The sequence below is a fragment of the Strongylocentrotus purpuratus genome, unplaced genomic scaffold (assembly GCF_000002235.5).
Source record: "Strongylocentrotus purpuratus isolate Spur 01 unplaced genomic scaffold, Spur_5.0 spur5_scaffold_3, whole genome shotgun sequence".
In the NCBI taxonomy this organism is placed as follows: domain Eukaryota; kingdom Metazoa; phylum Echinodermata; class Echinoidea; order Camarodonta; family Strongylocentrotidae; genus Strongylocentrotus; species Strongylocentrotus purpuratus.
This window is the reverse complement of record NW_022145609.1, coordinates 459,248-472,225: the sequence shown is the minus strand read 5'-3', so window position 1 is coordinate 472,225 and position 12,978 is coordinate 459,248. Positions and strand designations below refer to the sequence as shown.

At 36.4% G+C, this 12,978-nt stretch overlaps 1 protein-coding gene across 1 annotated transcript; it reads left to right on the top strand.

Moving 5' to 3' along the window:
• Positions 1 to 3,562: 3,562 nt before the first annotated feature.
• LOC115928731 lies at positions 3,563 to 6,112 on the top strand. Its single transcript, XM_030996573.1, has 4 exons — positions 3,563 to 3,948; positions 4,279 to 4,397; positions 5,347 to 5,572; positions 6,033 to 6,112. The coding sequence occupies exons 1-4, from the start codon at positions 3,744 to 3,746 to the stop codon at positions 6,110 to 6,112; spliced, it is 630 nt and encodes a 209-aa protein (XP_030852433.1). The 5' UTR covers positions 3,563 to 3,743.
• Positions 6,113 to 12,978: the final 6,866 nt, after the last annotated feature.

Genomic DNA, 12,978 nt, shown 5'->3' with positions numbered 1-12,978 from the left:
CTTCAATAATTCAGTTTAGCTTCCCAAATTCAATCTCATTTTACGACAAACTCAAATGTTTTTTTAATGAAAAAAAGTATATATTATGGAACATTACAATATAATTTCATGTACGTTTTATATCATTTATTAATTCATTAATCTCATTTTATGACAAAGACACCATTGTAGTGAAATAAACACAAATAATATTATGGAGGATATATCGTAATAATTTGTCTTTTCCATTACCCCCCCCCCCACTTTCCCATTGTAGATATTGACGATTGTGATCCTCATCCCTGTTTGAATGATGGGACATGTACAGATGGTTACAATTCTTATTACTGTACATGTGATTCAGATTATACTGGAATACACTGCCAAACAGGTAACTCAATCGTTGATACGTTAATGGTTTTGTTTTAAATTCTCTTCAGACAACCGAACTAGCCTCGCCAAAAATTCTTCTTTTCCACTTTCTTTTTATCCTGTTATTTGTCCACACAAAAAATATACGTTATATCATCGTGACATTTTTCTTTCCCCCCTTTTTGTTTTAAAAAATGCCTCAAAAACTCAACTTTAAGCAATCTAATATTGTGCATGTCTCTAGGTCTTTCTTAGTCTCCTGAATTTCGTCGTTTGGTGACATAATTGTACTTTGACCTGATCCCGGCACCATTTGTATCTTTTGGAGGAAAAATATTGTTCATATAAATCAGTTTAGCTCTTTTAGTTCAATATCATATTACATGGAGAGAGTGGAGTAAGTATGAGAGGGGAGAGAGTGCCGGTAGCAGTACAAAAGATGAAATAAAATGGGCATATACTGTTAATAATTCCAGAATTCTTCCTCCAAATCTACTTTCAGAAATTGACCAATGTGTCAGTCGTCCATGTCTCAACGGCGCTACCTGCAATGACTTAATTAACATGTACATTTGCGACTGTTTACCGGGCTACACAGGAACCAATTGTGAGATAGGTAATTTTCATCACAAATATACATATATGGGAACATTTTCTTAAAGTTCTATGTGACTATCCGTGATGTTTCTCAAAGTACAACTGTGACTTTGCCCTATGAGTGATAAATAAGTCGGTTAAAATATATTATTCAGTTATGCTATGGTCACATTACCCAAAAGTAGCCTTCTCGGCGGCCGAGCGGCGAGTTTTTAGCCAATTTTGCGCGGCCACCGAGCGGCCGCCGCCTAGGCACCGCTCGTTTTTAAGGCATCGCTCGGTCGAAATTTTAGCGCGGAGTTAAAATTCGGGCGGCGCCTGCTCACTTTCACTCGCCGCCCAGCCTACGCTCGGCGGCCGGGCGGTCGCCGCTCGGGCCCCGACCTAATCGAGCGTTCACCGTCGAGCGATTTAGGTCAAAAATCGAAGCCGCTAGGTCAAAGGCTGTCGAGCAGTCGCCGCACGGTCTCCGCCGCGGACCAAAATAAACACGTTTTTCGGGGCAATGTTCCAAGGAAAACGGCTCTAACATAATAACGGGCACAATCGGGCAGCCAAATCTGGTATCAACTTAAAGCTTAGATATCAGAGAAAATGTTGGTAATACCATTTAAGCGAAAATCCCTGGACATCCAAACATTTCCTATGGATTTATAGAAAATAAATCCCCAGAAATTAGTTTTGGCACACTTTGGTTCCTCCCTGGCCCACTGTGCGCTGGGTCTCTACAGCCTGCTCGACTTCTCCAAAAATCGCCTGGCGATGCCTAAATTCCAGCGGCGACCGAGCAGGCAACTATTCGGTCGGTCGCCGCTCTGATTTGTGACCATAGATTTAGATACCAACATTTTCCCATTAGTTTTTTCTCAAAAAACTGAGGTAATCGAAGTTATCCACAAAACAAATGTTAATGCAAACAATTTAAGAATTTTTCGAAACCTTGAGACTAGTTTCCATTTCCGAGAAAATAACGTAGATCTCAAAATAAAAATTTTATGTGAGAAATCGGTTTGTGCCGATGAAGCGATTTTTTACAATGAATATGGTACTTCTACTTCTTCTTGAGTACGTGTCGACAGACTTGTTGTCCATGTAGAGACACTGAAACGAGGCACGTGGTCATGGACTAGAGCGATCATTCGAGATCGCAGAGTGATTTTTGGATCTGCTCCATGAGAGAAAGTCTTGCAACTTATCGCATAATGTTCCAGGGAGTCCCAATCTAGATCCTTCACCATGCCAGTAACACTTGCACGTTTGCTATAATCATTGTATACGAATCTGGTAGCACGACGTTGGACCATTTCCAGCTGCTTGATGTACTTGGCCTCATAAGAGTCGTATACACTAGCTGCATATTCTAAATGAGGTCTTACTGGTGTAAGATAAGCAGTGCTCTTGACGGTTCTCGAACGACCCCTAAGATTACGCCTTATTAGCATTCCAAGAACCATGTTAGCCCTCTAGGTGATGTAAGCATACTGGAAATCCCACTTGTAATTGTGGGTTAGGAAGACTCCAAGGTACTGGTGATGTTCAACTGAATCTAGGTTTTGTGCATTAAGAGTATAGGTGGATTTTAACTTCTTCCTCTTGTTGGACATGTTCATGACAACAAAATTCTAAGCATTAAACTTCATATGCCACTCGTCCCCTCATTATTCAAGTTGATGAATGTATTTCTGTAGATTCTCACGATCAAATAAGTTTTTAACGACCTTGTTTAAAGGTAAAGACCAGTTATGGTCATGCTATTGCATTGTGAAAGAAACGTTGTGGAATCGATCAGAAAAGTTGATCATCCGCATCTAGCATCTGCAAGGTTCTGGAATCATCAAAATGATAAGAAATTTGGCCCATTCTTCGTAAAGTTACAAGCACTTTACACAGAAAGATGTATATGGGACTACCCTATATCTCTCACAGACCATGAGAGAAACAAATTTACCAAATATATGAATTAGTAGGCGGTTTCCCGGCAAATTTTGTATCATCATGTATTAGTCAAAACATATTCTTTCACACGATTGGTAATGAGAGCTTCCAATTTAATTTTTGAAATTGGGGCATTTCCAATACTGGTTTTACCTTTAAATACAATCATCAACAAAAAGATGAATTTCGGACTAGGTTTTCGGTAATGCTGAAGTAGAGACACAAGTGTCCGAGGAAATGTTGACAAACGTCCACAAACCGTGCTACAGGATTGTCTTAATCCGTGGATGTTCCATTTGCAGCTATATATGGTATTGGTGTTGTAGCTAACAGTAACAAATTGCAATGTACTCAAGTTCAATTATTTTCAGAATTTGCATGATTATGTTTAATGAATCGTTCTATATTCAACAGAAATTTGCTGTCTGATGACAAAGTTGTAACCTGACGTAATATCGGCATCATTTTGTATCTTTTGGAGGATTTTTTTATTCTCGTATAATTCAGTTTAGCTCTTTTAGTTTAATTTCACAATAGACGGAGAGAGCAGAAGTAAGTATGAGAGGGAGAGTGAGTGCGGGAAGTGAGAGAGATGAAATACAATGGGAGTACGCATGATAATTGTCAAATGTTTGGTTGTTAATAATTCCAGAATTCTTCCTCCAAATTCAGAAATGAAGGCATGTGCCAGTAGTCCATGTTTAAACCGCGCTACCTGCACTGACTTATTGAACACGTACACTTGCACCTGTGCACCGGGCCACACAGGAACCGTTTGTGAGATTGTTACAGAGCTAGAGCCGATTCAAGTACTATCTTCAGCGACAAGTCTTACGATAAATGCGTTTGAACGTGTCGAGATGATGTGTAGCTTTGAGAATGCAATTCGGTTTGAATGGCAGAAGGATAACGTAACGATCCCTGGAACTGAAAACCAGCGTGTATACACCATCGCATCTATGACCCCTGCATACATCGGATACTACCGCTGTCAAGGAGAAGGCAGGAATCAGAATGGTGCTAGTACCGTGGTTTTTACTGATCAGGCTGCCGTTTACATCACAGGTAGATTTATTTCCTTCTTTCTTAGGTTTGGCGAATAGTGTATGATTAGAACTCTATTTCAATAATCTTTGTACTATGGAGCTTTTGGATAACAATGTTGTAGAGATTATTTGGACTGTCGTCTAAATACATCTAACTGCGTAAATTTGTTCAGAATCATTCATCAAGATTCGACAACAATAATTTGTCTTTTCCATGAAGCACATTAATTGATTAATAATGCCGAGGTTCTTGTTTTGTACTTTCATTAATGCAGCATGCACGTCACCAGTCATGAGGTGCCCATTTGAATATTTTCGAAATTTCTATTATATTGTTTTCTTTCTGCAGAGTTATCTAACATAATAATCGAGAATGCCTGGTTTAATATCAACGTCAATTCGTCCGGGGATTTGTCCGACATAACATCTCAATATTACCAGGATGCTGCGGAAATGGTCACAAATTACGTAAGAATTATTCATTTAAGAAATTGATATATTCTAAATTAGAATTTGGTTGAATCATCAGTATTGACAACAATATTAAATCGTGATTCCACTACGACATTGGAAAGCAGACAGTGGTGTTCTGTGTTTAAAGCGTGACTTAAATGTTATGCTGGTATACCTCCTCACGTGTATTAATAATATACTTTTTTATTCTGCCAATGATCAGAAGGAATGGACCGTATGACAAAACGAGGAATGAATATTATCTTAAACTAGGACTGATTCCTTCACGATGCCTTTGTTCCGGCCTATATATTTGTTTACATCCATATCACACTGTCGCAAAAGAAGCATATAACTAACTAGGAACGTTTACTTTGTCATTATAATACCCTCCGTGTATAAGAATGAATTAGAGAAATCAATTGGCAGCAAGTCGTAAGAATCATTACATTTGGACAGTGTTATAGGTCCTGCTTTGCGCACCATTCCTCTGGTTTCTAATGTTAATGTTTTACTTTATAATCCCCTGATTTAAACCGTCTACATTCAGTATTTCCCTTTTCCTCATCCGCCTTTTCCTCTTCTTCATTCTGTTCTGTTCCTGACTTTCTTTTACTTCTGTTCTTCTCAATGACTTGTACAATTGCTTTTTCTTTTTTCTTTTCCTCTAGAAGAAAGGTTAGTCAATTGGACTATATAATCATGTTAGTTGCGACTCACATTTGCCATGCTAAATCGAGTATCAGTCGTTCGTTCATTGTGATATGTTTGTGTGGTATGTTATGTGTTGTTTAATACGCGCTTTGTTTTTGTGTGTCGAGAGTTTGTAGATTGCAGCCTAGGCTTCGAGAAAGATCTTGAATACATATACAATTACATACAATAGGTGAATGCAAATTATAGTTCCTCCTTTCATGCCTTTTGAAGTTTATCCTTTACTTGAATTGTTCATGATAAATCCTAGGTTCAGAAGGGCATGGTGGAGAAGGGCAATTTTGAGGAAAAGTCTTTGTACGTGGTACCCTCCAACCTTCGCGAGGGAAGCATCATTGCTAACCTGAATATGTACGTCGTAGACAATGAGACGTCTTCTGTCCAGATTCAACAAAGTGTCGAAGAATCCTTCTTCGCCTTGTCGTCCCGGCCAGACGGAATACTTGATGCATCGAGCGTCACGGTCACCAGCACCTGTGAGTTTCAGAAGCATCTGTTCATTTGCTTTTATGGTAGTACTCTGGTCAAAATAGATTTTGTCGATTACTAGACATTTTACTTCTGCATTTATTTCGTCAAAAGTATAGGGTTACGGTTAATGTTGAAATTTGTGAAGTGAAGCGCCGGGTCCAGAGATAAAGTAAAGAACTTGAGTATTGTATGAAATATACTGCTTAGCAATGGCCAGACGAGCATGTGTCGTTAAAATAATCTTACCAGGAGTTCGTTCTCCTCATTTTTCAATAGCAAGAATATTACACTATAACCAGTCGCAAATATTCAATGTAACTGTTAGGCCCTTTGTCAAAAATTATAAAGCTTTTTTTGTTTGCCTTTTTCAAATATTATTTTTGTAGATCATATACAATATGTGTTAAACTACACAGTGCCCTAAACCTGTATGTCAATGTTAACTTCTTTTACTTTTGTAAGGAGCGCGTAGCAACGTAAACTCCGACGATTCGACCAATGACCAAGACAGTCGTCACCAGTGGTATGCCTTAGCTAAGGTGTAGAAACAGTGGGTGTCTGATGCCCACTAAACAGTAATCTGATGATCAAGGCGTAATAGGCCTTACAACTCGAATAATTATCATTTTATGGAAAATGAACTTTACTCTTTGAAAGCCATTCAACTAGCTTACATTCCACATGCATCCTCTGTTTCCACTGCAGCAATTTGTCCCAGTTTTACATGGGTGTCAAGATTCGGTGAGGCTCTCTTCGCGGAGGGAGAGTTGAATTCATGGTATAATTCAACAGGACGAGATTGTCCCTTCAATACAACTAATGGTAATGATGCAAATAATGGATGATGATGTAGATGTTAATAGCAGTAAATATACGTTATTTAGCGCAATTTCTACACAAGAATACCTTGTTTCAAACAAAGCACTCAGGGAGAACAGTAAATTCAATCATTTCGAAGAGCAGAATTTAAAAAAATTAGTACGAGTATTTAGTCACATGCTTTATAACAAGGTGTTTTGATAGCAGAAAATCTGAAAAGATTTTGTTGTTATGTGAAAATGTCATTAACCTTCTTTTCAGTATTGCTTATATGAACACGTTTTTTTTTTCTTTCTTCAATTTCTTCATCATGTTCTTGTTATTCCTTAGCTGCATGCAGTATGTGGTTAGTAATTGGGTATGCTATACGACTTTATTTTCTTTCTTTTTTTTCGTCCCGCGATGGTAGTCCACCAGCCTGTTGCTACAGCCTTGTGTGTTGGAGACATGATTAGCAGAGCCAAATGGGTACCTGAAAATAACTGTGGCGATTTCAGGAATGTAACAGAGCTGTTAAAAGAAATTGATAATGTAAGACCTACTGTTTTATGCCGTATACTACTCTTTAAACTGGATGTTCTGTGAAAAGCTATTGTACTTTCAATTCTCATGAAATTTCCTTGGTAATTTGTATCAGTATTTTCTTCCACAAAACTAGATTTTATCTAGATAGTCCTTCTTTTTAAAGAACGATGGCTTAATATCTATACAAGTTTTCGTGCAAAGTTTTTGTTGGACCGTTAATACCAAATAATAGTTTCTCACCCTCTTTATTGTTGATCTCCTTGAAACTAGTTTCAGTCATAACCCATCCGAAAATATTTACACTGAGTAGGCTTAAAATTAGTTTTCATCTTGTGGTACGTCTTTCTTGATTCCTTTATAATTCAGTACCATAAATAGTTTCAAGTACATACTGTACTTACATGATTAATTACTTTCGAGAGATTAACTCCAGGGCACAAATTCCATACCATAGCAATCATGTTCGAATAACGTAATACGTCACTGTCACATGTCACATTTCAGTCGGCGACAGAGAATGCTATCAAAATTCTGCGATTGCGTTTGTCATACATACTGCAGGTTGAGATCACGGAGGATACAGTTGAAGAAATTACAGATCAAGTTGCGATCATTACAACGAACACTGAAAAAATCACCGCCTCAGATGTCACTCTGGTTTCAAACATTGCCACCGACGTAGCAGCTCAGAACAACAGTGGAAGAAAGGTGAGCACTGCCTCATCCTATGATCGGTATTTTCTTCAAAGTAATCAGATTTGTCGATTTCCCTTGCGTATATTCATGTCTTATTGATTTACAGATGTCATGGATGACCGCAAATTAGCCAAAATTTTGTTGAATTTGAGTTTGAGTTTGAGTTTGAGTTTGAGTTTGAGTTTGAAGTTTATTATCCAAAACAAAAAGTACATCAATATAACAATCAAATGTGAATGATTAATTAACATTGAAAGGATAAATGGGACCAGAAAATAGCATTTAATGCTAATCGTGTCTAGTACCACTAACACACAAAAAGTATCACAGCAATAAATGAGAATGTAATGAATAAATATGAATAACTATTGAATTCATAACTTAGCTACAAACTATTCTACATCTAGGGTAAATGTGTTCTGTGCTTATTTACAAAGCTTTGGTATTTTACACTAAATAAAAGATGAAGAGTTATATAACAAAACATTTACAAAAAGGCAAGAGCCTTGGTTCTAAGTTATAAACAACTATTCTATTAACATTTGTGATATAAGAGTTCTACGAAAGCAAGACACTGATGCTTTCTCCCTTACAAAAAGGGGTAGATCATTCCAATAGCATGTGCCTCTGAATGACATTGAAAATTTACCTTGCGTTGTCCTTACTTTAGGCACACTTAACTTCTTACTTTCTCTTTGTCTAGTTTCATAGTTGTGCTCTATGAAACAGCAATACTGAATTAGAGACTGTGGCAATTTATCATTCAATAATTGATACATAAAAACACAAACAGATAATTTATGGAGTTGATACACATTCAATAATTTTAGCTCCTGGAATATCGGTTGTGAATGAGTCCTAATTGGACTAAACGTTATAACTCTTAGTGCCATCTTTTGGCTTAATAATAAACACTTCATGTTCATTTCATAATTACTTCCCCAAACCTCAATTCCGTAGGTCATATGCGGTTGGATTAACGTCTTATACAGTAACAACAAAACACGCCTTGGCACAAACTGTCTTAATCTATATAAAACACCAACCCTTTTCCTAATAAACTTATTAACCCTTTGGATATGAGGTTTCCACGTCAAGTGTTGATCTATATAAATTCCTACAAATGATGCAACATCAACCTGGGTTATTTCAGTCTCTGCTATTTTTAGCACCCCTTGAGTCACTACTGATTGCCTACTCCCTCTTATTAACAAATAATTAGTCTTTAATAGATTGACTGTAAGTTTATTCACCTTACACCATATGGTCACCTTATCAAGATGCATATTAACTATATTATCCATATCAATTGAATTCTGTCTTGGTGGAAACGTATGAAACAAGTTAGAATCATCGGCAAAAAGTCTAAAATTAAAATAATTTGTTGAGTTTGGTAAATCGTTTATGTACAACAAAAACAGTGTAGGTCCCAACACAGAACCCTGAGGAACACCACATGTTATTATCTGCTTCAATGAGCTATGTCCATCATAGTTCACAAACTGAAATCTATTACAAAGATAATCTTTAAACCACTGGAGAGGAAGGCCCCTTATTCCATAATGTTCTAATTTTCCAGCCAATATTGCGTGATCAATTGTATCAAAAGCTTTCTGGAAATCTAGGAATACACCTAGTGTTACACTGCCCTTATCCAGTGATTTAAGCACATCATTAACCAAATTAATTAAAGACAACTTAGTACTATAATGTTTACGAAAGCCATACTGGTGCTTATACAAGACATCATTTCTTTCAAAATAATCAAGTAGCCTCTTGTTTACTAATTTCTCAAATATTTTGGCCAAAAGAGGCAAAACTGAAATAGGTCTGTAATTGCCTGGGACATTTTTATCTCCCTTCTTAAAAATTGGTGTAACTTTGGCTACTTTCATTGCATCTGGGAACACACCGTTCAATAATGACTGATTATAAATATAAGATAGTGGTTTTGCAATTACTTCAGCAGCATCCTTCAGTAATCGGGCTGGAATATCATCAAAGCCGCAAGCTTTCTTTACATTTAAAGTTAATAAATAGTCCCGTACCTCATAATGAGTAACTGGTTCCCAAAACATGGAGTCAATTATTCCATCACTAAGATAACCTTTGAATGTAATATCATCGTCAATATTACCATTAATAGATTTAGCAAGGTTAGGCCCAACGTTCACAAAAAAATCATTAAAGCCTTCTGATATTTCTTTCCCTGAGGTTACAACTTTCTTACTACCATTATCATCAACACAGAGCTTATCTACATGTGACGTTTTTACTTTACTGTTTCCACTCTTCAATAGCTTATTTATTGACTTCCATGTTTGCGCTGTGTCACCTTTATACATTTCAAATACATCACTATAATATTTCCTCTTCGCATTCCTCAAAACTGTAGTTAAAACATTTCTATACGTCCTATATTTTTTCAAATTATCTTCACTATAGTTTGATTTTAATACTTTACCATATAATTTATGTTTCTTTTTAATTGACTTCTTAATAGCTCTAGTCAGCCATGGTTTATCATTTTTCCTCCTGGAAGAGTGACGATGAACAATCGGAGCATATTGATCACATATACCTATGAATGATTGTACAAATATATCATATGCTTTATTAACATCAGTACATTCATATACATTTTCCCATGATTCCAAGAGTAGACTATCCCAAAACTGTTCTTTCTCATAGTTTTTATAACTTCTATATCGTACTTCTCCTTGTGGTTGTAATTTTACTGAGCTATCTTCAAAAATAGCAAATATAGGGAAATGATCAGAAACGTCAGTTACAATTGTACCAGCACATATGCGATCTGCACCCATATTTGTGTAAATATGATCAATTAAGGAACCTGACATGGGTGTTACCCTCGTAAGGGTCTTAATTAATTGATGTATCCCCAAACACACTAAGGAAGTAACTAACATTTCAGCATTTACGCTGGGATTATACAAATCAATATTGAAATCACCCATTAAAATACACAACTTTTTATCAACTTTAATCCTTTCTAACACAGACAATAAACTCCCTTGAAACTGGAAAATATCAGTGTTTGGTTTTCTATAAATGACACCTACAACAACGGAACGATCACCGATCTGAACCTCAAGCCATAGTGATTCAGCAAAGTCAATATCATATTTTAACATTTTATATTTCAAAGAAGAATGAACATAGACTCCAACACCTCCTCCCCTTAAACCAGGGTCCCGGCAATTCACTTCCAAAGTATAACCATCTATCCCAAGGATATCTGCACAAGATACATTCCAGACTTCAGACAATCCAATTAAATGAAATTTTGATTTTATGCATTCTTCATACAATAATCTTAAGGCATCAATATTCTTATTTAAAGATCTAATATTTATATGAGAAATCGTAAAAGCTTTTGGGAACTTTGAACATAATCTGTTATCAAATTCGAATGGGGTTAATTCAAAAGAGTCAATATCAAACAAATTAATGTCTTCGTTAATATCGAACATAATGAAATATTCGGGAATCTAACATAGCCTTAAAATTGAGTGAAACATACTAGGCAAGGATCTTATAAATCATCAAGTCTCATTAGTCTCAATAATATTGAGACTAATGAGATATATATTATGATGTAATGGAATTGAGTTTAAAGCTAAGAATATCGTTTTTGAAGGTTATACATGTAGGAAGGACAGCCCCTTTGGAATAATGACGTAGCGAAGAGGATTTGGACGATGCCATCTTGCCATCAATGTTTCAATATAGATATATATATATATATATATATACTCTAAGAACATCAATTGAGATCAAGTTTTAAACTTTCATGCTTGGATGGGCACATTAAGTTTAATGTTAGAAGATCTGATTAAGAAAATTGCAAAATAGAGCAAGTTTCCATCCAAATTTCAAAGAACATGTGCACCTGTAAAACATTATTGTGCAATAATGAGAAATAATGAGGAGGACTGAGCACTGGTTGTCAACTGTAGTCTGAGGACTGCATGATTTCGACAAGCACGTTCAATATGTTTCTCCTCTCCACCCAAGTTCGTGAACTCATTTATTGTTAAATGGCTATGCTCACTCATGCATGTTTGGTAGGATTCCAATTGCATATCATTTTAAAAGATAATGTATATATATTTATGTTGATAGTTTAAAAAATAAATTTGTATTGAATATTGATTTGAACATATGAACTGTAAATAGTGTACTCTTATTTTCTTTCCTTATTTTGCTCAGTGCATTATCTAACATGGGAAACTCTTGTTTGTTACATTTTATTTTTGTTTATAAAGTTTACTGCTGTGGTGACGAGCATTGTCAGCAACATTGCTTCGGTTGACATGACCGAGCTCCAGGAGGCAGAAAAAAACACCAATGCGATCTCAAACATTCTCATGGCCTACGAAACGCAGCTCAACAACGTCGATGTTGCAGAGGGAGAACCGTTCGATGTAGCGGAACAAAACATAGCAGTTCAGGTATTAAATTGTTGATCACGAAACCCTGTAGTGTCCAAGGCTTATTACAGGATTCATCTGTTTACTGTAGGTAAAGGGTTTTAATCAAATGTCTTTCTGTAAAGGGATTCTGTACCTTTACTTCATTGCAGCTTGAACGCAATTGTTTGGAAGAATGAGCAACACGAAGGGAACGAACTCCAAATTGACAAACTACAAGTCACAGAATTCTGATTTCAATGCAAATTTTAACGTAATCATAATGTGGAAATCACTATACCCGGCATACTGCAGAGCACAACTGCAAAATTATTTATTCTTTTATCAGAACAGAAGGGAGCTATGTTTCAAAAGTACATGTTGGAACAAGGATTCCTGAGACAGTATAAATACCTTAAAGAAATTTAACCTCGACATGATTTTGTAGGAATAAATGTTGTGGATAAAACTAAATGAATATTCTTACCGTTAATAATAATCTTCAGAGTTGATATCTTGAGTGTAGAAAGAAACTGGAAAGCGAATCATGAAGAGGAAGAATAGTGCGATATAGCGAAGATGAATCAGCACGTGGAGCGCGACTAGCTAGCTAGCGAAACGCGAATATGATGAAGGCACACAACCTTACAGTTCACACTTTCCCGAAATTAAATAGAAGACAAATCTAATTTGCGATTGAGTCCTCAAATAAAATGATGATGATGAAACTCACTATTAACGTGAAAGCCAATGAAAAAACGCTTGCCATATGTACGTACCCCAGGCTGCAAGACCGGCCTTGCCCATGAAGTTTGGTATGTATGTATTGAAGATCTTTACGATGACCAGGTAGGTATTGATGCCTTCCACTCCCATCCACGCAATGGAGGAAAGTACGAAGAATTGGATGAAAACCTCCTATAAAACACGTCCGATTG